We start from the raw sequence: 25,665 nt of genomic DNA on the forward strand, positions 1-25,665 counted from the left end.
AACATTTTATGCTGTATTTGTTACACATCACCAGTAGATCAGCCATTAGTTTCTGGCCAAGAAAATTGGCTTCCTTTGAAAAATAGCACAATAATCAACCATACAGATTAATCTAAATCATGGCTATGATTAACACCAGCTTGTAATGAAGCTTGTCCAATTACTAGCAAGTCTTCATTAACCATTTCAAACTATTTTTATGGCACGGTTGTGCCACATCTAGTCTGCATGTAATGAACTCCATCAATAATTAATTAAACCATGTACGCTTTTGTCATATTGATACATGCCCTAGGAAGATGTGCATTAAATTTATACACTCCCATACCATGGGCCCGACCCTCTTGAGTATCAGCAGATATTTATGGAGAAGGTGGCCCACGGCACTCTGTGGCAGGCCACCGTGGATTTTCTCAAGACATTTGAGGATGTTTTTAAATCAGGTAGAGTGAAGAAAAGTAGCAAAGTGAATCAGAGAGAAAGATTAAAGACTCATGCTCTTACAGTTTTACTGGCTCATAATTCATAGCCCTATAAATGCCTAAACACAGCGCTTTTGTGACTTGAATACAAATCAAGATATTTTTTAATCCCAAAATGCTCTGTTCTTTAAATTGTCTGCATGTGGCAAAGGAGGTTGGCTTTACCACCGAAGATAAACGAAAGATAGTTCAAGAAAAATAGCACTGTTATTCAGGACATAATGATAAATATTTTAATTGAAGAGAAAGGAATAAACTGCAATAACATTCCACGTGTGCACCTTGTACTAGGGCTGTGTGTCAGCAAGAATCCGGTGATGCGGTACGTTTTGCGATACTTGTTTGTTCCAGAGTGAGTTAAGATCCAACCCGGACCCGTTTAAGTTAAAAGTTGGACCTGGACCTGTGTAGAACCAAGATATGCAATAAATGTAATACCCAAACCCTTATTATTTGAGAGCTGGACCAGGTTGGGACATATTCCACAGCACAAGTTGTGAAAATTAAACATTGTCTTACCTTAGCAGCATTCTCCTTTGTGAGTTGCTTGACGTTAATGCATACAATCCTTATTCCTTTCTAGAGCTTAATCCACTCTTTATTCCAGATTTATAAATCTACATGCTGTCACTGTGATGGGTGACTATTTTTAATCTTGAGTCAATTTACATAATAAGGACTGTTTGCCTGTTTGAACTATAATAATGATTGCTCGTTCAGTGCAATGGGCTTGACCTTAGCATTGCTTATTTACTACAATCTCCTACTACCATTGCAGAAATAAAAAGACATTTATAAAAATGGGAGAAAGAAAGTGCAGCGTGTGTCGATATTGTCTTACACCCCTGCCGTGTACACCCTTCCCATTCAAAATTTGGACTTGTAGCCGAAGGGTATCATGGGAAATTGGTAGAGATGGTACGATGAATGCCGATATACACAATAATACCTGTCTGAAAACTAGTCTGAATCGCACAGCCGGCAACAGTCAAAGTCTTTTAGTGTTTTGTGCCAAAATGTGCAATAGTGATTATAAGTTAATATAAAAAATAAGCTTTTAAACGAAAGCATTTGATCTGTCACACAACATCAGATCTAATCAGGAGAATGGACACTGCACTTTCGTTGTGTGAAAATGTGCGCTTTGGCGGAAAATGCATAGATGGACATTACGTCAAGGAATGAGGACGTGAAGAATGTCAAAATAAAGGTACATCAAATCTATTTTTTACGTGTGGCGTCGATACATTGATTTCATTTGTAACGATCCGATGCATTGATCCATATTGATGTATTGTTACACCACTAGTGTTTAAATGGTCGGCTACTTCATCTGCGGCCCGGATTGAGCTTCTGCATGAGAGCGCCGCCTGGCTTTTGGATGTAGAGGCATTTCACCATAATTCATTGAGAAGCACAGCGAGCATCATCAGCTGATTTATCGGTCCATCCCTAGTAATTGGCAAACCCTCTCCTCTAATTTCATTTGTGGAGCTGCCTTTAGCTTTTCATAGTCTCTCTCTCTTTCTCTCTCTCTCTCAGCTGATTTCATTTATTTAGCCTCTAGCAAGCTTATCACAGTCAAGGCAGCTCAGAAGCACCCATATACCTCATCTGCATGTGTTTGAACTGTCATCCATCCTTTATCATCAGCGCCTTCCCTCTATCTCTTTTTTTGCTTCTCTTCTTTTATGTTTCTCGCTTCCCTTGATTCTTCTCATCACCCACATGCCTCCTACTGCATTTGTGATCTTGGAAACACAGCAGCAGGCCATTGATTGGATGCTTGGTTGCCGCAGAAACTATGAGAACCAATGTGATTGGCAGTGAGGCGCTGGTTTGTATAGGCTTACTTTGGTTATTGACCCTTAGTGTCAAGTATGCGTTGTCCACCGCCCCTCTGGGAGCAAGACAAATTGGACTACTTGTGGTGCATTTATTCTGAACTTTGTGAAGGTCAGTAACAAAAATACAGCCTAGATTATGATTCGCTTGGCATGGCTTTCTTGGAGTTGGAAGGGCTTCCAAACTAATACTTTTTGTCACAGTTTTGGTTTTGAGTGGGCTGCGTTTGAATGTGTTTGGTGTTCCTGTTCTTAATATATGCTACAGTAACCCAGTTCCTCCCTTTAGTACTGAATTGTTGATCAGTGGTTGTGGTTGGAGATAAAGGTGAGTGCAGGTACTCGGGTTGTTGAGGTGATTGAATTTGTGACAATTTCTGGCGATACGGGGTGGGAGGGGCTTATAAATGTGCATGCAGTCTTTCGGCATAAGGATGCAATTGTCTGCGATAGGCTTGTTGCTTACTCGTTTTTGTTATAATATACATATATGAAGTTAAATATAAGTGAGATTGTTTTGTTGTTGTGTTTTTCATTAAGAATAATAATAAACCCATCATTCAAGCAGCGCTTTATGGAGGAATAGCTGGTTGCTCTGCTTGGGACTGGCGGGTTTCTGTCAGAAGTACCTGTGCACATTGACTCAAGCATTTAAACCAGCTGTTGCACTCACGATTGCATGCAAATTCATACACGATTTAATGCAGCGTACGCAAGCGCTGGATTTAAACAACAGTTGCATCTAAAAAGTGAAAGTAAAATGCGCACGTCTGTATGTGCATTTATAAGCCCCTCCCACCCAGTGAAACCGGTATCACCGGGTTTGTCACGCGCTGATTTACCAGTTGGAAAATTCTGTCATCGCACCAACCCTAGTCTGCGATAGATATGTGTGGTATTATATGTATAATTTAGCGAGTACAGATTGAGTCGTTTAATGCCGTTATTGTCCAATACCAATCTGCGGCCGATCGATCTGAGCATCCCTAGTGTTCACCTTTGACAATGACAGTGACAATTTATTTATATAGCACAATTTAAAACAACCGCTGTTAACCAATTTGCTTTCCATATAGATAAAATAACAGATAAAAAACAGAAGAGAAATAAAATCAAATCAAATCAAAAGACACTGGAAAAATAGAATCACATCAATTTAAATTCACTTCAAAGGCTTTTGAGAATAAAAAAGTTTTAAGTCTGGATTTAAAAGTAAGGAGAGTTTTAGTTTGGATAATGTGAGTGTGCCCATGGTCTGCTGTGTGCTGGGCTTTGACGAAACCTGCTTTTGCTGTGATGAGGCAACGCTTGTTACTATTTGCAATGGATAGGAGAAAGAGTCGTACCTTTCTTTACATCCAAAAAAATCTTTCTGCGTATTTCTGCGATTTGCAAATTAATGAAACCACGTCAAAAAAAACAAGCACTTAAAAATTCAAGTTATGGTTTTTAAAATTAACGAATCTAAAAATTTGCCGAATTCCGTGACATTTTGCTTGTACAGTAAATTCCATTTTTATGCTTCGATTCGGTGATTCCAACAAACCCCCTGTCAAAACTATCGAGTAATTGAAGAACAATTGCACTTCCTTGGTTTGGTGGGATGACAGTGCTGCTTTGTTAGATACCACATTGGATCTGTCCAATGAGAGTGAGATCAGGCACTGCTGTCTTCCTTTCTTTTGATGTCTGTTTTATTGAGTCAGCATCACTGTCACATTTCCATAGCATGCTGCTGTGGCTAACAGTGAAGCCCTTCTCTCTAGCTGCTCGGGAGCTGATGTCATCTGCCCACAGACCAGTCAGACATTCAGTGAACTTGCTTAAAATGTGCAAGTTTGGTTGTTTGAGCGGTGAGTGGAAAGCCTAATGGGATAATGGCAAAATCTATTGTTTTGTTGTAGATGGTCTTTAAGCATTGTTTCATGCAAAGGTTCAATTGATATTTTTTTTATTTAGCTTTATGATCAATGGAACAGTTGGTCCTGTTTGTTACCCTATTGCTCTCTTAAGTCTAGAAAATATTTTGTTCTTGTTTATTCATGAACAAGTGCACGCAGTGCTTGTGACTGCTTCTGAGCAAGCAGTAGAAGCTGATCTGTCTTGTCGTGTTTCATTTCTCACTGTTTTAGATGAGGTTAGGATCAATGCATCATCTAATACAACATTAGCACCAGCAGGAGAGACAAAGACTGCTGACAGCATGGAGCTGCTTACTGTGTAGGCAGGTGAAAAGATCAGGACTGGAGGAGTGAGAAGGGAAGTGAAGATGAGAAAGTAGAGATCGTATGTGTAAAAACACAAAGGAGCTAAACGAAACAAAATTTGTAGAGTAAAATCAGGTAGTACAGAGACTTGAAGGTTGTGTCCTACTATATACACTGCAGTATGAAAAGCGTGCTGGCTACTGCCTAAAATAGTATGTGAAGGTATGTGACATGCCACAATGAACATAATAAACTAGTGTATGCTATTTTGTGGTCACATGCCCTCCTTACATGTGTTTGAAGGATGTCCAACTTTTTTTCCGTAGATAAGTCTTTAAATTTTGTAGTTTGATACAATAATGAATTAAGAAAGAGATCAAGAAAAATAAAAACAATTTGCGTTTGTGACATTAGTGCATGCATATTTGATAAATATAAAAGATTGAGTAGAGCGCATAGCATTTCAGGGTAAAGTGTTGCATGCATTGTGCTCTATTCAGTATTGCACATTTGCTGTATGATGTCATCTGGTTATTCCAGGCATTTCCATACTGCATGCAATATGCAGTGCATACGACAAAAATAGCACAGGTAATATGCAATTCTGAACATGGTCACAGAGTTTGGGCGTGGCAATGCTGTACGGCTAGCAGTATGGATCTGGGTCGAAATGTTCAGCGGTAGAATAAACTGGTGGTGTAACATGTCATTTACACTTCATACGCTATTTATTGAATATGATATGGCTGAAGTACATTAGCATTTATCACAAAACTTGCCAAAATCTGTAATAGCCCCCTCATGTGCTAATGATCCCATAAGGATGTTTTAGTGCTTTGGTGCGTACATATGTATCTGTACACGGTATCATATGTTACCCAAGTCCATTCTCCCATAATGCCTCGGATCAAATTGCTTCCAATGAAAGACAAAACTGGCCTTGTTTTTTCTCATTCTTTCTTTCTGGCCAAATCTGTAGTGCTGCCTTTTTTTGCTGTTATCAGGTTACTCTGTTTGTAAGAATAGACATACGAAATGTAACGCTTTATGTGAAACCCTTCTAAAATCTTATTTTCTACATGAAATTATCTTGCATAATTTAATAAACATTCTGTGTAATCTTGATATCTTTAATATTGACTGAGTAGGGTCATGTCAAAGATTAAGATTAATGTGAAATCTATGTGTGATGCTCCAAATCTCAATTTTATTATGAGTCTTCAGGTGCTAGTAAATAACATTCAAATTCTTGCACATGTCAATTGATTCCTCCTATAAGACATCAGTATATGAAGAGTTTGGTTTCTCCAAACGCATTAAATCCATATTGACAAAAATGTATTTTCTATACCAAGGAATGGACAAGATGAAAACCACTATTTTCTGTTACAAACTTTGATATAGCATCTTTAGTTTATAATAACATTAAAAAAATCAAATCCATAATTAGATTTTCTAATATTTATTATAAAAATGTATTATTTTTTCCACAAAATGCAATAAATCAAAGTTTTTTTTTTTTCAAAATGCTATAAAAGTATATTAATGTGCATTCACTGTTACCATGTATATATTACGTACATTTTTTTTATTTTAATGGCTTACGTTTCTTTCCCGCCACAGAAAATCGGCACGTGTTTATCAATGCCATCAAAGTATTATTTTGTTTGTGTTTGTTTGTTGATCACGAAGTACAAAGTAGATGATGAAAACTAGGATTCCGTGTGTAGTCAATGCCCCGCCATTGTTCTTTATAATGCGTGGAATGGTGCGCTATGATTGGTTGAGTGGATTTATTGCATTCTGCAGAGGAGGAGGAGGAGTGGCGTTTATTGCGTTTTGGGAGAAAAGAGAGAAAAGATGACAGAATAACATGGCGGATATTCGATTTTGCGTAAAATTAAGACTATACTTTTTAATACTGACCAGACACAATACTGATTTTAGCGGCAGCTAATAAAAAAGGAGTTTATCATGTTTTGCAACCAAACTCTTCATATATTGTCTTAAGTGCGTTTTAGAGTCACGCGTAGTTTCTACGCCATAGGTGCACAACCGGCTACGTAGAGCTACGCATAGCCTATGCAAAATTTTTACAATAGTCCCTTTCACACATACAGTCTTTACTGGTAATTTACTGGTAATTTGCAGTTAACATGTCATGTGTGAACAGAACCTTTCCGGTAAATCAGTGCTCCCAATTTACCAGTAAGACAGGTTGTAAGATTACCAGTAACTTACCGGTAAGCGCTATATGTGAACGAAAAATATAGGATTACCGGCATTTAGAACGGACAACGTCAGACCACGCTGACAGATCGGGCCAATCAGAACGTTTTTAAACAGATGACGCGTTTACCACCGCACTGTATATGTTCGTTTCCACACCCATGCTGCTTAAAAGTCGAGCACAACTGAAGTTAACATCCACATTTCTTCAAAGTTGTTTAAAATCGCTTGCCATATATTTTTGCCAAATTGCCGACGTCGTTAGCACACCCTCGGTGAAACCTAATGTGCAAACACAGGTTCCGTTTGATGCCACCTAACGCAATGTTGTTTGGTCACGAGCAACTTCGTGACCGTTTGCCACAGATGTAAAAACAACAAAATACGGACCGACGATATTAAGTTATAACCCGCCAAAACAGCCAGAATCTGTTTGAACCCTTAAATAGCACTTACACCTTAGGTGTAAGAGATGGGCGGTACATTGAAAACTCACTTGAGGTTTTGTTGGTGCTATAAAATAATGACTTTCATGTGCTTTTTGTTTGGCTAAAAATCCCATCATTAGATTACACAAGAAGATATTTTGATAAATGATGGTTGATTGTACCCATTGACCACGCTGACAGATCGGGCCAATCAGAACGTTTTTAAACAGATGACGCGTTTACCACCGCACTGTATACGTTCGTTTCCACACCCATGCTGCTTAAAAGTCGAGCACACCTGAAGTTAACATCCACATTTCTTCAAAGTTGTTTAAAATCGCTTACCATATATTTTTGCCAAATTGCCGACGTCGTTAGCACACCCTCGGTGAAGCCTAATGTGCAAACACAGGTTCCGTTTGACGCCACCTAACGCAATGTTGTTTGGTCACGAGCAACTTTGCGACCGTTTGCCACAGATGTGAAAACAACAAAATACGGACCGACGATATTAAGTTATAACCCGCCATTGTGTACAAATACGACACGGAGCTTGCGGCCGCGCGCCACAGGTAACTTCCGCTTTCTCTCCGAGTTTACCAGTATTTTGATACTAATGTGTGAAATGATGTCTTACTGGTAAAAAGACGGAACGTCACTGCATGTGTGAACAGCACATTTTTGTATTTACTGGTAAATTCATTCTGGTAAACTCATGGTAATTTACTAGAATTACTGTGTGAAAGAGGCTAATGTGTCCATTCTATGCGGACTGCAAGCACTGTGATTGTACAGCTAAAACCCCTTCCTTTGGGTCCTTATATGGATTTCCGCCAACAACAGTAAAAACTAAGATCAAGTTGAGGAACGATAAACTGAAGCTGCAACAATAGTCGCTGTCCATTTTCTTCCATTACAGCTAATCTGCTCAGATCATACACAACCAACTGCTGCTTCTTCTTTGGTGGGTTTCTGGTCAAGTCCCTTCTCCGACTTTTGCACTGCTAATGTGTTTTTATCGCATGAATACTGCCTACTAGCGATCTGCACGTGGAGCGACCAACGACGCAGAAGTATTTATGAAAACCGTCACGTAGCCTGCGGCGTCAACGCTACGTCATAGGACCTACGCACAACTATGAGCCCTTAAGATACAGGGATTACTTTTGTGTTGCCTGCATCTGCTTTTTAAACTTCCAGGGAACCGGCACCTATGTATTTTATGAATAGAAATGCCAGAACTGAACAAAACTAAATGTGTGCATGACATCTTTCTTAATGTAGACTTTTTTGCAAATACCCATTTAAATTAAGGTTTTGTGGTGCACCTCTACCCACAGGCAATGCTAACACCTTTATCTTTTTCTCTTCCTCTGTTATAGGCGAAGTCATGTATGTGTCACATGTGTGGAGCTCATTTAAATCGGCTTCACTCCTGTCTTCACTGTGTGTTCTTCGGCTGTTTCAGCAAGAAGCACATCCACGAGCACGCCAAAAACAAGAGACATAACCTAGGTAAGAGACGCACAGCCATTATTCTCACAGACTGAATCTAGTTTAATCTTATTTGTCCGTGTTTCTGTTTCCAAGCATCCAAGGTAAGACGAACACCCACAGAGACTGATGTCATTAGCGAAAAATAGAAAACATGAGCACGACTCTTCAAAGAAACATGCATGCCGTGTGCAAAACAAGTCCCAAACACATCCAAAGTGACATACAGCCAGAATCTGTTTGAACCCTTAAATAGCACTTGCACCTTAGGTGTAAGAGATGGGCGGTACATTGAAAACTCACTCGAGCTTTTGTTAGCGCTATAAAATAATGACTTTCATGTGCTTTTTGTTTGGCTAAAAATACCATTGTGTGCTTACCATTCTGTTTTTAAAACATCCTATTTTGTGTTAAAACAGAATAAAGACACTCATACAGGTTTTACACAACATGAGTGTTGAGTAAATAATGACAACATTTTTGGGTGAACTATCCCTTTAATAGCTTGAAATTTGTTCAAATAGTGGTAACCCTTTAAGCCATTCGAGGACACACAAAAATATTGTTCTAAAGGCTGAATTTATTTTGTTTTTTTCACCTAGTCATACTTGGCACAAAACATTAGTTTAATGCTCCAAAGCCAAAGATGCTTTTCTGTTCAGGAGGCTGTAAGTGCACAAATCTGGCCATGGATGTTTGGATGGGGTGTCTTGGATTACTCCCAGCTCCTGAGTGCTTCAGTGGTGTGTAATTATCCCCTCTGTTTTAATGAGGAGGGGTGCCACCCTCCAACAACAAACAAACAAATAAGACGTAAACAGACGGGTATGTGGCTAATTACAGCATGCGAGCGGATAATAGTCCTTGACTTTGCTTGAATGTATGATTTGCATGTGTGTTACTCCACCGGTGGCTGAGGTTCATCACCTACCTGCTTTGTACAAGTAACTGGAAATACCCAGAACATGAGGTTGAGACGAGGAACAAAGTTTTCCCTAGAACTTCTACCTTTTTTAATGCTAAATTTCTCTCAGGTTTTTTCTTGTGTGTTAAAAGACAAATGGCTGCAAACAAATATTAACCCAGTCTGCAGATGACTCAGATTTAGGGCAGATCTGGCACGAGGTCAGCAGGTGCGGTGCGGATCAGGGGTGCATTTCCTGAAAGTTCTGTCGTTACCTATCGATTTCACTGGTAACAACTGGTATTTAGCTAATGATGCTTTTGGAAAACGCAGCCCTGGTCCGGAGTCATCTGCTGTCTGGATATTACATTTACGTAAGTTTTATTCCAATAAGTCATTTGTAAGTTAATTCTCCTAAAACTAAAAGGGCGAACATTGAGCAACAGCAGCATTTTTGTTTTTATGTACTAGAATAAAACTTTTAGTGCTCAAAAACACATTGCACTATTTATGCTCAAAACTAGGCCAAGCTCTTTATTGGACAGTGTTCTGACATATATACAATTTCTTTTCATGTTTAAGAACTGTAAAAACCTTTATTTAAGCAAAATTGGCAGCGCTTGTCACCGATGGACCAAACAGTTAATAGGGAAGCTAAAACTGACACATTGAATGAGCTTTAGAGATAAGAATGGGGCCGTATTGACACATTGTGTAAATAACATTGTGATTTGCAGTTGATGTCAGTGGTCAATGATAGCAACCTTCAGAAACCTGGATTTGAAGGTGACAAGAGATTGAAAGTTAGTAAAGATTTCACTGTCAGCACATAATTGCATAGACGAGCAGATACAGAGCATCACGTGCTACAGTGTGCATGCTAAAATCCACACGAAGTTATTGTATTTAGACTTCTATTATTAAGCATTAAAACCAGTAAAACATACCAACAACACAAGCAAACGGAGGCAGAGCGAGTCACAAGCTAGCAACGCCCACAAAACATTATCCCCCATCTCTGGATAACTTATGATTCACTACAGGTTCGTGTCGTCAACATTATATGCACTTACGCACTAATTGCCAACAAAACGCAGACATTTGATACAGTTTTACTTACCGGCTGCAACTCATGAACCGGTTGGAACTGCCCCCTATTAATGAAATCCAGCGGTAAGCTAACTATATCCATTGTTTCTGTAATGCTGGGTTCATTGGGATGCTGAACAAGCTTAAATTTCCCTACAAACAACAACACACTTTTCTGGTGATGTTGATTTTGTGTCAGCTCTTTGTTGGTGTGTGCATGCACTATTCTGGTTAAAGTGCCCATATAAGGACTTCCACTGTACTTCCTGCACTGAAATTGACCATAAAAGAAATAAAGCAAGATTGTTACTTATGAATTTTTCTCTTGAACCCCCACCCTTTAAAACAGCCTGGTTTACTAATCATCTGGACAGTCTATTGACTAATCTGAAAATATGTGTTTTACCTGGCTAAATTAGTTGCTTTTTAGGTTACTATTTAAAGACCGTGAGGCCTTCAGTCAGTCTTAACACAGAATTTAAAAGATTCCCCTGTCTGCATTAAGTTCCCTTTGGGGTTTGATTGAACATTTAATTAGCTTCGTCTCTGTATGAGTGATATCTGTGAATGAAGGATGTGCTCCTGAGGAGCAAAACTGTGATTATTCTCCACAAATCAGAGAGTAATTAAGGCTGAATCGACCGACTTTACTTTTACCCTCCTTTATAGCATCTTTTTGTATATCTGCGGATGCGAATTTATTTATTTGTTATTGCCAAAGCTGTTTTATCGGCTTACGCTTGTCAGCCGTGATCTCTCTGTTTTTTCCTCTTTCCTGCGCCGGTTCCCATGGTTACCTGAAGGCCTGCTATGCTTTAGGTTTATTCATCTGGTGTGTGCAGCATACAGCCCCACCTCATTTTCTTATGCAATTTCTCTATTTTTTTACATGTCATTTAATACAGTTTATAGATAGATTTTAGTAGGGAGGGAGAACCCGGTTGAAAGAGTTACAGCTGTATGATAAGAGATACCAATGCTTGATGAATTTAATACAATTGCTGTTTTAACAGTAGGCTTCTGTCCTAAAGTTTCCTCTTATTACAGGCTACAAGCGAATTAAAGGGATAGTTCACCCAAAAATTAAAATTCTGTCATTTACTGATTCACAATGTTGAATATTTACGATCAGAAATCTTGTGTGGGGTAAACCCAGAGGACAAACGCACACACACGTTGTGGATTGTCACGTGAAACAAAGCGATACCCAACAGGGCTCAACGCAAAAAAAATTTTACTGGCCCGGTCAAGCCAGTGGTTCAGGTTTTCACTTGCCCTGCCAAAATTTTCACTGGCCACAACAAAAAATATTTTGTGTCACTTATTAAAAATACTAATTCAAAAGTCAAATATAATTGTTCACAATGTATTCATCATTAGCCTGTCATGACTATGGTCTTAGATATTTCAGTATAAAAACTGCACAAAAGATAATTCATAAAAGAAATCTTGTTGCAAGAACGTTAACTAACCCATATTACTAAAACGATGTTATTTATTTTTAGTGTTATATTACATTTTATACAGTGTTGTTTTTGTTTCTGCCAGCACGCTAATAAAGTGGATTGCCTTAATCTCAGTTAGCATTTCTTTACAAAGAACCTCAAAGATGGTGTCTGTGAATCTAGAATTATAAATATTTAGAAAATCAGGGCTCCAGACTGCCACCAAAATTTGAGAGTGTGCCACTGAATTTTACATCCAGTCGCACATGTGCAACCAGTAAATTTGACCTTTTTTTTGTGATGTGACACTGAATTTGAAACTGCACGTTGTACTTTCTGCATCTCTCATCAAAGTATTTATTAGTAATAAGGTGGAAATTTGTAGAAATGTTATTATTTGGTTAGCATGTTGATTTACGGTGTGTGCCCCTAAATTTTTGGGTTGCGCCCCAAAAATTTTCAGTTGGGGGCCACTGTGCTCCTAGTAAAAAAAGTTAGTCTGGAGCCCTGAAAATGTTATAATGGGTCAAAATCATAGTGTGATGGAAACAAACAGAAGTATGGAAAATATATCCTGCATATATTTCCATGCAGTTCTATCCATTTTAACAAATAGTGGAGCATTTAGTGGACTTATTTCTTTAACGCCAGCAAATGTTTTTTTTTAAGTTGCCAGCGCCAGCATTTTTTATGATTTTCACAAAAGTTTAATGCTGATCCCTCTGCTTTCAAACAAAATACAGTTTCATCCCATCTTCTCTTTTATTCATCACCTCTCAAATATGGGAGGGTTTTAAGGACTTTTGTTAGAGATTAGATCATATCAGTGAATGCTTCAGTGTTTTATAAGTTGGGTAAGCGCGCCACCTAGTGGGTAATAGCGGAAATATAGATTGCCTTAAACTCCTCATTGGTGGGGAAAGAGTTAACTATTAGTAAAGAATAGTTCTCACACTGGCCCCGGGCAACCGGGCAGTCCCTTATGTCGAGCCCTGCCCAATCAGAAAATGAGCTGATTAAAGATAAAACCATAACAACTACAGTCATGGCGAAGCAGGCACAGTCCAAAGTTAGACGGACATCAGAGATGTAAAAAAGCTGTCCATTGTATTAATGCCATTTCTTTATGCCCGTTGTTCGCCATGTTTGTTTACTGTGAAGTCACTTTTGCCTGCGAGAAACATCGCAAGATCTCTGCAGGATATCATTTGCAGGGTTTCCCACAGCACTTTTCAGTTCGGGCGGCCCACCTAAGCTGGGATACCCTACCACCTTAACAAGGTCGTCCAAAAAAAATTTCGCGCCACAAAAGGCCGTCGAGTGCATCTCGAAGAATAGCGTGGACTCGCTTCACACTGCTAGCGGGCACGCGCCACAAGGCCGAAATGAGAGAAAGACATGGTCCTTCAATGTCTGGAGGATAACTAGCCTGTTGATAAAACATTTAATTCATTAATAATCTAGATGTGTTCATTTTCAGTTTTATTTGAGTGTTTTAATCAAAAATATTTTCATCATGACGCGTATGCCCTGCCACTTTGATTGCCATGCCCCCGGCCCGCCCACCTGCACAACCCTACCACCTTAACTAACAAACTTTCTGCGGGAAACCCTGATTTGTTCTCAGCTGAGACTGCGTTGTTTGTGAAGTTAATCTGATGGTGCATGGTGTGCTGTCGTGACCACATAGCGGCACTCCACACACTATAGGAACAAATGTGTTTAAATCGTCGATTTTTATTCATCATGTTTGTGGTCTTACATTTTGAAAATCTGATAAGATTAAAAACATCTTTTGGTGTGCGTAGCTTTATGAAAAGTAACGATTGTGACAGTTCTAGGGTGATCATAACTCTGGAATTCGTTTTTTTTTTTTTTTACTTTTGGGCGTTTTTCCCTTTTAATTAACAGTTTGGAGAGGACATGATGGTATAGGGTGGAGAGAGGGAAATGTCGCAGATGTTCTCAGACATTTGTCTTTAATTTTGTCTTTTGTACATATTTCTTTAAAAAAAAAAACGTACATTTTTAATGTAATGCAGCGTCAATGGGGCCGAAAAAAAGAAAACTAGCAAATGGAAGGGGGGTTATCACAACGGCATGTGATGCGTATGTAATAACCCCCCCTTCCATTTGCTAACCCCCCTTCCATCACAAAGACATTCACAAACACCGTTAACTACTTAATGTGATGCATTAAATGGACCGTTGAGTGGAAAATTATTCTTTAATTTTTTTGATCATATCAATGGTTGACAGTTTTTTCCAGCCTGTGTGTATCAATTTTTAAAGGAATAGTTCACCAAAAAATGAAATTATGTCATCGTTTACTCACCCTCATGTTGTTACAAACCTGTATTCTTTTTTTTTCTAACAGAAAGGAAGATATTTGTAATGAAGCAAGAAACAGAATCACCATTGACTTGACTTTTGTAGTAGAAAAAAATACTACTATGGCAGTCAATGGTGCTCAAAAACAATTTGGTTAAAGCATTCCTTAATATCTTTTCAGCAGAACAAAGAAATGAATACAGGTTTGTAACAACATGAGGATGTGTAAACGATGACAGAATTTTCATTTGACAATAAAAGTAAATTTGCATGAAAACCCTGAAAAATCGTAATCGTGCATACACTTGATCTCTTCTGGAACCAGATACAATAAGACCTCCTGTCTTTTCCAAATATCTCAAAATAGCCTTGAACATTTGTGTTATAGTCCATCTGTGACTCGCAAAGCCACTAAAAGCTCCATAGTCTGAGCACCTGTCGGCAAGTTTTGCCAGGCTGTGCATTAGTGTCGTGTCACAAATAGCAGCCTGTCCCCACTGCTTTGCTCCACCTGCAAACATTTTAGTGTGTCTGCGTGAAACAGACCATCATCAGGTTGCCATGGGAACTAAAAAGCAGGTAATACGGCTGCAGGGTTAGGGAAATGGAAGGATACCATCGAATGAGCTTTAAGCACATGCGTTCCTACCTCATTAAAGAGAGATCAATCCTAGTTAATACATCTCATTCACAATTTTCGCATCAGTCAGAGCAATAGGGAGCATATAGGGTTACAAATGATGACACGTGACCTACGAGTAGGGTTGGGTACCGAAATGCGGTGCCATTATGGCACCGAAGCCTATATGGGCGGTACCTACCGGACCGAATCAGAACACAGATTTCGGTGCCTCATTTCGGTGCCTCTTAATGCATGAACGGTTGACTGAAGTATTTTGCTCTCTGTAGCGCAAAAAGCATAATCACACAAGCACAGCACAATCGCTAGTTAAATTATACTGCACTCATATGGTGTAAATAATTTCCTCACTTACAAAATTCACGTGAATGTGAAAGTCGGAAAGATTTGATAATACAGAGGATTCAAGTTTGATTTCTTTGCTTAACTTAGGTGAGTTTGTTCATATTTTACATTATTGTAGTTTTATATTGATAAAAAAACGGAAACCAATCATTTGTTTTGAAAAATCTAAGGATCTTAGATTTATTTATGTTATAGGGCGGATAAAATGTTTACCGTCTATTCGTTTTTGTTAAACGTTAAGCGAGTCATTTTACATTTTTATTGTTCTGTTTTAATAAAAAAATAATAATGAACAAATAAGCATTCGTAGTAATGAAAATTATGTCAATTAAATCTTTCATTTATTTGTGTTTTAACGCAGATACAATCCGTCGAATTCGTTTTATTAATAAACAAGCAATATAAGCAAGTTTGTCATTGGAGCTACTATTTTATTGGAGTTGAGTTTTTCGTTAAGAGTAATAATGAACAAACATTTTAAAAATTAATTTTATTAATAAATGGAAATATTAAATAATCTAATGTTAAAGATTAAATAGCCAACTTTTAAACTTCTTTGCCAAATATATTTTCAAAAATATGCGCTGTGTTTAATAAGTTTAAAATGTGAAAAAATCCTCATCTGCACATCCCTAATAATACAAATCGAACAAATTTTGTAAGAATATATGTCCAGGTTATTTTTATATTCTGACTTAAAAGAACAATTTGGAAAATGAGATCCTCAGAGGAGCGCGTGAATGCCGCAATTGATCTGACGGCAGCTTATTTTATATGGTTTATAAAAAAAGGGAATATCCCGCACACTATTAACTTGCAAAAAGCATAATTTTGCAAGTTAATAGTGTGCGGGATATTCCCTTTTTTATAAATGTTTGGTGGACTTCATTGTCTCTTCATCCAACGCACCTAACCGGAACTAACAGGTGTGCGACATTGTTCTTCTATTAAATATTTTATATGGTAACATTCCTTCAGAGAATTTGCTAAAACGTATTACCTCACTAATGTTTTTATTAGTACTTCGGCTAATATTGGCCTGAGATGGGCCGCGGCAGTCACGAGTGTCAAGTTCATCGGAGACAAGCAGAAAGCGTCAAAACGTGAATGGTTTCACAAGCCGATAAGAAAATATTTTGGGTGAATTCCAAATGCCGTTTTGCGCCATTGAAGGGAACTTCACGAATAGGATTTCGCATGAACAGTCGATCCAAATAAAGAGAAAAAGACGCTGTATTTTATTGCTCTATTTGCCAAGTGTGTTTAATTAGCCACACTATGAGACACAATTGCGCAACTTTCTCTAGAGTTCAAGAGATCTGATCTTCGAAGGGAATAGGACATATAGGGAGGATCACTTTCGATTAGAACTCGCCCTTTATCTGTTTGTGAGCGGCAGCCGCTTTAACCAATCATTGAACAGATTATTAACAACCAATCATAGAACATTTTTCTGAGCTCAAAGTGGAGTGTTGAGAAGATTTTATTTAATTCACAAATCAAAAATTTCATAAAAAAGAAATCAAGAATGCGGGTCTTAAAAGATGATGGTGCTTTAGGCAAATCATTAATAAACAAATGACAAACAGAGAAGAATTTTCATAGTGTTTTATGCTGTACTTTCATCTACCATCTTTCTGTGACTCTTTTTGTCAAAGTACCGCTTTAGGCACCGTTTAGGCACCGGAACCGTTTTAAAAGTATCGATTTGGCACCGGTATCGAAAAAAACCCAAACAATACCCATCCCTACCTACGAGCTATTGCTGTGCTCCTATGTATACCGCGATGAGATTGAACCACCATGACATTTCACAGAGGACACAGTATTGTAGCATAGGCAAAGATGGATATTTACTCCGCTGCACAGTAATTATTATTCTCATCAAGGGGGTCGATTCACCGCACTGAGCTGTGCTTGGGATGTCTCCTTAATACCTCCATATTTACAGTGAGTGCATAAACGTCAACTTCTCCAGAAGGTCTCTAATAGGTCCTCCCTTCTTTCTCTTTATTTCATTCAGCTATAGACCTTTTGTACGGTGGAATATATTGCTTTGTGTGCCAAGACTACATATATGACAAAGACATGGAACAGATTGCCAAAGAAGAACAAAGAAAAGCGTGGAAGTTGCAAGGTGGGTGTTGTTGTCGCTGTCACACTTTTCTCGTGTGCCTGTTTGTCCTTAACATGGCCTAATCTTGTGTGATTTTCTTAATCCTGTTATTATATATTCATGTTTAAAAGGCACATATTATGCACATTATTACAAGATGTAATATAAGAGATAAGTGTGCCTAGAATGTGTCAGCTTAAAATACCCCAAAGCACTGTTTTCATGTGTGTACCTTTAAAAGTACACTCCACCTTATTTTAAATATGCTAATTTTTCAGCTCCCCTAGAGTTAAACAATTGATTTTTACTGTTTTGGAATTCATTCAGCCGATCTCTGGGTCTGGGGGTACCACTTTCACATAGCTTAGCATAATCCATTGAATCTGATTAGACCAAAAAATAACCAAAGAGTTTAGATATTTTTCATATGACACAGCGCCTGAAAATATTCCCCTTGTTAACTTTCAATAGCAGGGGACTATTTTCAGGCAGTGCGTAATATCATTGCGCCTCCTGCAGCCATGTTACGGCAGCAAAGTCCTTGATTATTACGCCAGAATGAGAGTATAGTTACTAGTCATATCGGCCTAGAAAATCACAACTTTTAATTTTAGAAAGAAGAGTCAAGTTTTAAATGGGTTGAATACCTATTTAAAATAGTAAAATACCAGCACTTTCAGGGCAGCAAAACAATTGTTAAACTTTCTTGTAAGCTCAGGTGGGAGACTTTGTTTCTGCCTAAATTAATTTTGGCCTTAAAGTTGCTGCTGCTGCTCTTTGAGGGGTCTCTTTTTAGTCAACTGCACTTAATAGCTAATTCCATTTTTTTTTTTTTTTTTTTTTTTTTTTTAATGCCAACAAATACAACATTCTAATTTAGATTTAACTAAATTAAGTTTGTGGGTATTGGTTGGCATTTGACAGATCTGTGTAAATTAGCCTTCAGCTTCATCACTATTTGTTAGATTTTAAGTCTGTAAAATCTGTAATATTTTCAAAGACTAATTCTGAATTAATAAATAAATCTAAAGTTTATATTACAAAAATAAATTTCACACCTAAGGGGGCTTGTACACCAAAGCGTTTTTGCCTGCGGCCTGCATATGCTTTCAATAATTTCTAATGGATGCGTCGCTGTTTTCAAAAATGGCAACGGCTGGGTTTTGTCTCACTGAGCGTCAACGTTCAGCGTTTTGTTTTTAATGTTTTTGCATTCAGCACTGACCGCCCAGAGTTGAAAAATTTAAACTTTGAGTGAACCGCTCAGCTCGTCAATGTCACTTCATTAAGTCGTCCAATCACAGTGTAGGAGGGGCAGGACAAATACCACAACAACTAACCGCCGCATCTTACAACGACTGATAAACAAAACTAAAGAAATGTTGGCAAGTCCCCACAGTTGGCATCTACCTGTTGTTTCAGCCGGTGTACACGCCCCCTAAGGCTTACAAGAGACTATTAAAAAAAAATGTATAAGTCGTTTTGGCTATATTTTGTTATAATATTCTAATATAAAATTGTACACTTATCTGACTTTTCAGGAATATCAGTTTGTTAAAAAACCCTGAATAAATTTTGAATTAATTCTCTTAATTCTTCAGGAATCGGTGAGAAATATTCAATGTGGGAGCCCACGAAACGTGAACTGGAGTTGTTGCGGCACAACCCCAAACGGAGAAAAATAACGGCAAACTGCACCATAGGTAAGCAATTTATTTCCCGAAGGCTCTGAAGATTATGCCCTTTTTTATAACAAAGCTCGGCACATGAGTGTTTTTTAATAAGCGATCGGCCAAAACAAGTCTGTATCTCGCTGCGTCTGCTTTCTTTCAGTGGCACAATCAGTTCAAATGACATTTTAGTCAACCAATGTCTAGAGACTGCGCATTGTACCGGAGCCAAGACCGCATGTTGTTTCTTGGCTACAGGTGCCGTCAATTCACATCGCTTTTTTTTGGTCAATTTTTGGTTTTTGAGAAGGGAAGAAACTGTAAACGCACAAGCAAATAATGGGTGAGATATGGACGTCGGCCATTGGAGAAATAACTCTCCCTCTCCTCTGTGGTACCTTTTTCTCCCTTCTCTCATTTTCGCCTGTTTTACTCGCAGTCAGAGGGCCTGGCAGTGGAGTAATGGTGTTAAATGTCTGCTTGCAAGCTTAGCGTAGGCGCTAAACGCCAGCCTCTTTCGCACCCGGAGAAACAAACTAATGCGATTAGCTATACGAGTGCCTGAGCTTTCATTGATCATTTAGGGCGTAATGTGGCCAATGTATGATGATTTCATAAAGCTATTGTGCGAGATGGATTTCTTGGGGATGCTGGTTTACGTTCTTGCTCGACTGAGCCTCTGATGAGATTGGATGGGGGGTGTTGTCAACAGTGATGCGTCACCATTGATGTGTGTGTTGGATCAGGCACGTATATGATGTTCCATCACTCATGTACATAAATAAAATATTAGTACTTGAAAGAGTGAAATGCCACAGAAAGCACTGCTGGAAGTAGCCGGATCTCTCTCTCTCGCTCTCTCTCTCTCTCTCTCTCTCTCTTGCTTGCTCTCTCTCTCTCTCTCACGCGCTCTCTCTCTCTCTCTCTCTCTCTCTCTCTCTCTCTCTCTCTCTCTCTCTCTCTCTCTCTCTCTCTCTCTCAATTTAGCTTTTATTGTCCCAATATTTATAGAGATTACTGTAGTGAAAAAACAAAACAATTCTACAATAGTTTGGTGTCCCATACTTTATCTGCAGTCATGTTCTAACTGTAAAATCATAATGTATTGTAAAATACTGAAACCCAAAAAGTGCTATTGTTTTGTCCGCCTTTAAAAATGGTTGCCTCCATCTATCTGTTATTCAAGTTACTATGCAAAATGTGCATTCATAATTCGATTAAAACTTGGTTTGGATGGTACTTTGAATGTTGCCAGATGTGTAACATATCCATTGTTCTTTAAGACGCATATTTTCTGACATATTATGTACTAACCACATTCAGCTAAATGCTCAACTTTATTCGTATTTAATGCAGCTGAAAAGACACCTGGCTCCCATGGCCTTCTGGGATAGTAGCATGTGGTACTCGCAGTATCTAAACCAGGGGTGTCAAGCATACAGCCCGCAGGTCGAACATGTCCACAAATGTGTCCAATCTGGCTTGCATGATTTATACAGATTATTAAATATAAAAATCATATTTTAAAATTCCTTTGAAGCGGGATGTGGCAGTCGTGAGTGAGTGTCTCGTTCATTTTCAATAGGAGAGCGGCAAAACACTTATGTTTCACAGGAGAAGCATATAGACAGCGCGCGCGGTGCTCATGCATGCAAAATTTCTTTCCGTTTCCACGTGCATGGTTCTTTGATGTTGGTGGCAAGAAAAGCGGCAGCCACACCTACTTGTTGCGTATGGTGTATGAACCGCCCATTAATCAGTTTCTGCCTTATAGCAATATTCCTCTTTCATAAAAAATATCGATAATTTGCTCACCCCATGCCATCCAAGTATTCATAGTGCCATGTTTTTCTAGTTTTCTTGCTAAATAAGTTGTAGTTAGTTAATATTAACACATTATCAGCACACTAAGGTTTCAAGAAATTATCCGTCCCTCGCATGATGACTTTATTTACCATCCGACCCTCAACCTAAAGTTAGTTTGACACCCCTGATCTAAACAGATGCAGCACATCATTCAGATGATGTGTAATGACTACTAAATATTCAAACATTCTACAAATTTGACACCGCTATATAGACACACTATTATAGCAGAAGAATACACACTTTCACCCTTGTCCTCCAGCCATTCTTTAACTAACCGCTAAGAAGCACTGGGAACAGATGTCTTGAGAGCGCTAGATTTGGAGCAAGGCCAGTTGAAAACATTTAGGCTCCCTGTGAGAGCGTAGCCTTCTGTCTGCACAGACCAGACCTCTTCCCAAACCTCACGAGCCTCCTGTAACCTGTCAAAGTGTACGCGAGAGGGGGTTGGCCATGTCAGCGCAGCAGGGAAGTGACTCCAACTGACAGAGGCATTGAAAAAGGAAGAATGGTATAATGGTGCACAATACGGACCTAGCAGTGTATGGTCGGTGTACTGATGCGTGCTGTATAAATGCATTGTTTTTATCTCAAAACTAGTTAAGTGGACGTCCTGCACCAGCTATTCAAACCCTGCGCTATTTACCTTGGAGCTTGTGCCTGTCGTACAGCGTAATGAAATGTACTTTTCATTGAATTGGTTGACACTTTGTGAGTGATAAGGGATGGTGCCATAGGCTTCAGCTGCATCCAAATGTGGCAATATTTGCATTATTGCTGGTATATTCAGTTCTTGTCACAGTCCATATAGGGCTGCTTGCACCAGCTGGGCGTACACCCGGTTGTAAGACTAAAATGCGCTTTACATCCCACGTAGGATTTACACCTTTGCACCATCTAGGTGTAGCGTACGTTGGAGACTAAATATTACGTCTAGTCAAAGGTAGGCGTAAGCATAAAGTGTTGACTTGTTTGGCAGTATAGATATAATTAAACTGACGAGACATTGACATGTCTAATGCATACGCAAGCACTAGGCTTTCATACATGCAGAGTAAAAGACCGCATCAATACATTTTTATATCATATAATACTCATACCTGCAAACAGGAAAGGCTTTCATTAATGTGCAGGTTTGATGGGTTTGCACGTGACTTGGGCATCTTGGGGAGAGCGCACTTGTAAATGTGTGAGAGGATGGAAAGCTGTAATTTATCATCTATTAGCTGGCGGCAGTAAATGTGAGTTTGTAACCATAGCGACGGGAATGCAGTCTCAACTATCAATGTGGTTAACAGCATACACTGGGATCTATGCTGAGCATAGCTGTGTCTGGTCATAGTATTAGATTGTGCAACAGGAGTACAACTTTTTAACGTCTAGCTGGTGCAACCGGCCCCCTTATACTTATGTGTTAACATGCACAAAATAAGTGTATAACTATATAAAAAATCAGCTTGTTTACATGCTTCATTCCAAAAGCAGGAGAAATCTGACATGGGTTATAGTGTTGTATCTCTTCTTAAGTCTGCAGTACCTGCTAATGCAACAAGTTTTTAATTTCGCAGGTTTCTTCGTCAACTGCATGAGTCAAAAGCAGACTTTTATGCATTACTTTGCTGTTCCACTTGTGATGTTTTTCTTGTACACATGGACGCATTTGCACATGAACAAAACCATGAGAATGCAGTTTATATGTAACACAATGTTTTTGGAAAATGTCAAAATATTATTTTTGTTAATTTATGATAATTGTTTGTTAATTTAAATAATTGTTTGGGATGCATCGATATGCACCAATTTAAAATTTCTGTGCCGATACAGATATTAGAGTATTTATGTTGCGTACACACCAAACACGAATCATTACATTCCTCGCTCTAGAGTAATCGTGGGATTTAACTTCATGTCATGCAATTTTTTTGCTTTAAGTTGAATATTTTCCGATTGCGCAAAGATGCAAGACTGTTTGAGGCGAATAGCAATCACGGCGCCCAATTCGCGTCATTCACATCGCCCCACGCAACTTTGTGTCTATTTCCATCTTTGCATTGAATTTGTATGTAATCTACTTGCGTAAAAAGCGAAATTCGCATTTGGTGTGTGTGTCCCATTAGAATGCCATCATCTGATATGGATAGATACCATATAAAAAAACATATATAGTTTTGCTTTTTACTTCTTGTTTCAAATTATTATGAAATTCTAGGAGTGAAGAGCGTACAAACTACAATTCAATACAATACAAAAAAAAAACAATTGCGATGCAATTTCAAATAATCACACGAGTATTGATGTGTTGTTCTTCACCTTTCGATTGCTGGGATATAATCTGCCCTGAACATCGGCTGTTTATTAGCCCTTTAACTGGTGCAGCCCTTTTTGACTGGGGGGGTGGGGGTGAAAAGGTAATATACACCTTCAAATTAATATAACCTTGGCATTTTTTGTTCTAGAAGCCAAAGTCTTGTTTTAAATGAGACACTTTAACCCTTAACTGGCGCTGTCTCGTTAGTGGGACACCTGAGTTTACCTCAATATTTTGCATGTAAATGTTAATCTATCATGATAAACTATAATCATCGGAAAGGTCTAAAAATGTAATTTTCATAGGTCAAAACCTTTTAGCAGTAATAATAGTGCAATGACTGTTATTTATTAATTTGTGACAAAAGTATGCCGCAAACCAACACAAGCCTTATTTTTTTGTATCTTTTATGTATAACATATATACTATTTTGCATTATTTTTATTTATTTTTTTAATGTTTCCCCTCCAGACACTTCCGTAAAAAACTTTAAACAATCGTCCGATTTCCATTCATGAGGAAAAATGCTTTACTTTAATTTGCCGATACAGATTATAGGCTGATGTGCATCTGTGCATCTTCATTTTTTTTATTTGAGGGATCAATTACTTATTTCTACCCTTTTTTCTTTTTTTTTGTGTTAGTCACAAGCCTAAAGTTATTTTACTGTACAATTGCCTAAAATCCCAATTTCTGTTTTAAAACTCTTTCTTTCTCTCTTCATTTTCTTTTTTTCTAGGATTGAGGGGTTTGATAAACCTTGGGAACACATGCTTTATGAATTGTATCGTTCAGGCTCTCACACATACTCCGCTGCTGAGGGACTTTTTCCTGTCCGACAGACACAAGTGTGAGATGCAATCCAACTCTTGTCTAGTTTGTGAAATGTCTCAGCTTTTTCAGGAGGTGAGAGCTCAACACACTCACTTTGCATCTACATAGCCTCTCAAAAAAAATCACACATCAACTTTCTTTATCTTTCTCTCCTGAAGTTCTACTCGGGTCATCGTTCTCCTCACATTCCCTTCCGCTTGCTGCATCTTGTGTGGACCCACGCTAGACACCTCGCTGGCTACGAGCAGCAGGATGCACACGAGTTCCTCATTGCTGCTTTGGATGTGCTGCATAGACACTGCAAAGGTACTACGGCCATTCAGAGGCAGCTGCACTTACCTTACTTTAGGCAATCAGAGAAACCCATGATTGTTTAAATTCGTATACTAGTAATAATGTTACGTAGAGACTAACTTATTACATACTTACTATGCATTACTATTACTACCATGTTGCCTCCCAGCAAGAAAGTCCCCAATTTGAGCCCTGACTGTGATAGAGGTATATACACCGTTGTATATTTTGTTGTGCTGTTCAGCCGGGATCTTGCAAACTTATGCAGCATTCCAGGCAACCTGTAACCCGTAAATCACGACTTCAAAACCACGACTCTGAACTTGGAGTACGTCGATCTAGTACGAGTTCACGGGTGTGAAGTCACGGGTTTGACTGCCGTTGCAGTGCACTTTCATGCGTAGAAGGTTGGAAAAAACACGGGTTACGTGCTGCCTGGAACGCGTACTCCCTGTTCAGAGTCGTGAGTCGTGGTTTTGGAGTCGTAATTCACAGGCTAAAAAACCTGCCTGGAACGCAGCATTATATAATACATTGTAATATGATTGTAGCCATCTCTCTGTATAAGCTTATACAATTTAATTCATTTACGATCTGACTTTCTACACTTCTAGCTGACATAATCCCTATAGCACTACTTACAAATATGCGAGCTGATGTGTTGGGTGTAACGCTACACACAATTCACTGTTCGGTATGTACCTTGTTGTAGGAGGGGGTTTCACGGGTCGATAAGATTTTGTTACAACAGAAACCATTAATACAGGTCTCCATCCAAACTACATGACCTAAATGCATGTCACATGACATTCGTGCGCACTGGGCATGCATGCACATGTGTAAATAGGAAGTTTATTATACACACTAGTCACTACTAGTCAGAGACTGGCTGGTCCAACAATCAGGGTTCCCACGGGTTTTAACATCCTTGAAAGTTTGTGAATCTGGGGAAAAATTTGAAGCCCTGAAAAGTTTTTAAAAATAAAAATACATAGATACAGGTCATTGAAAGTACTGATCTATTATTTTATGCAAGATGTTTCTGGAATAAATCCATATTCCCTGATTAGTGTAGGATGACGTCATTAAATTTAGAAACTTTATTTAGCACATGCGCTAAACAGTTTTGAATGTTTATA

At 38.6% G+C, this 25,665-nt stretch overlaps 1 protein-coding gene across 2 annotated transcripts in view; it reads left to right on the top strand.

Annotated features, from left to right (window-relative positions):
• usp22 (ubiquitin specific peptidase 22) overlaps window positions 1-25,665 on the top strand; it is a 45,264-nt gene that overhangs the window by 6,839 nt on the left and 12,760 nt on the right. For both annotated transcript variants that reach the window (XM_065253484.2, XM_065253485.2), the window contains exons 2-6: window positions 8,573-8,705; window positions 17,462-17,575; window positions 19,156-19,257; window positions 24,138-24,304; window positions 24,391-24,538. In XM_065253484.2, the coding sequence (XP_065109556.1) occupies window positions 8,573-8,705; window positions 17,462-17,575; window positions 19,156-19,257; window positions 24,138-24,304; window positions 24,391-24,538 (664 nt within the window). The remainder of the gene's footprint in view (window positions 1-8,572; window positions 8,706-17,461; window positions 17,576-19,155; window positions 19,258-24,137; window positions 24,305-24,390; window positions 24,539-25,665) is intronic.

Source organism: Paramisgurnus dabryanus, chromosome 1 (genome assembly GCF_030506205.2).
Source record: "Paramisgurnus dabryanus chromosome 1, PD_genome_1.1, whole genome shotgun sequence".
NCBI classification, from domain to species: Eukaryota; Metazoa; Chordata; class Actinopteri; order Cypriniformes; family Cobitidae; genus Paramisgurnus; species Paramisgurnus dabryanus.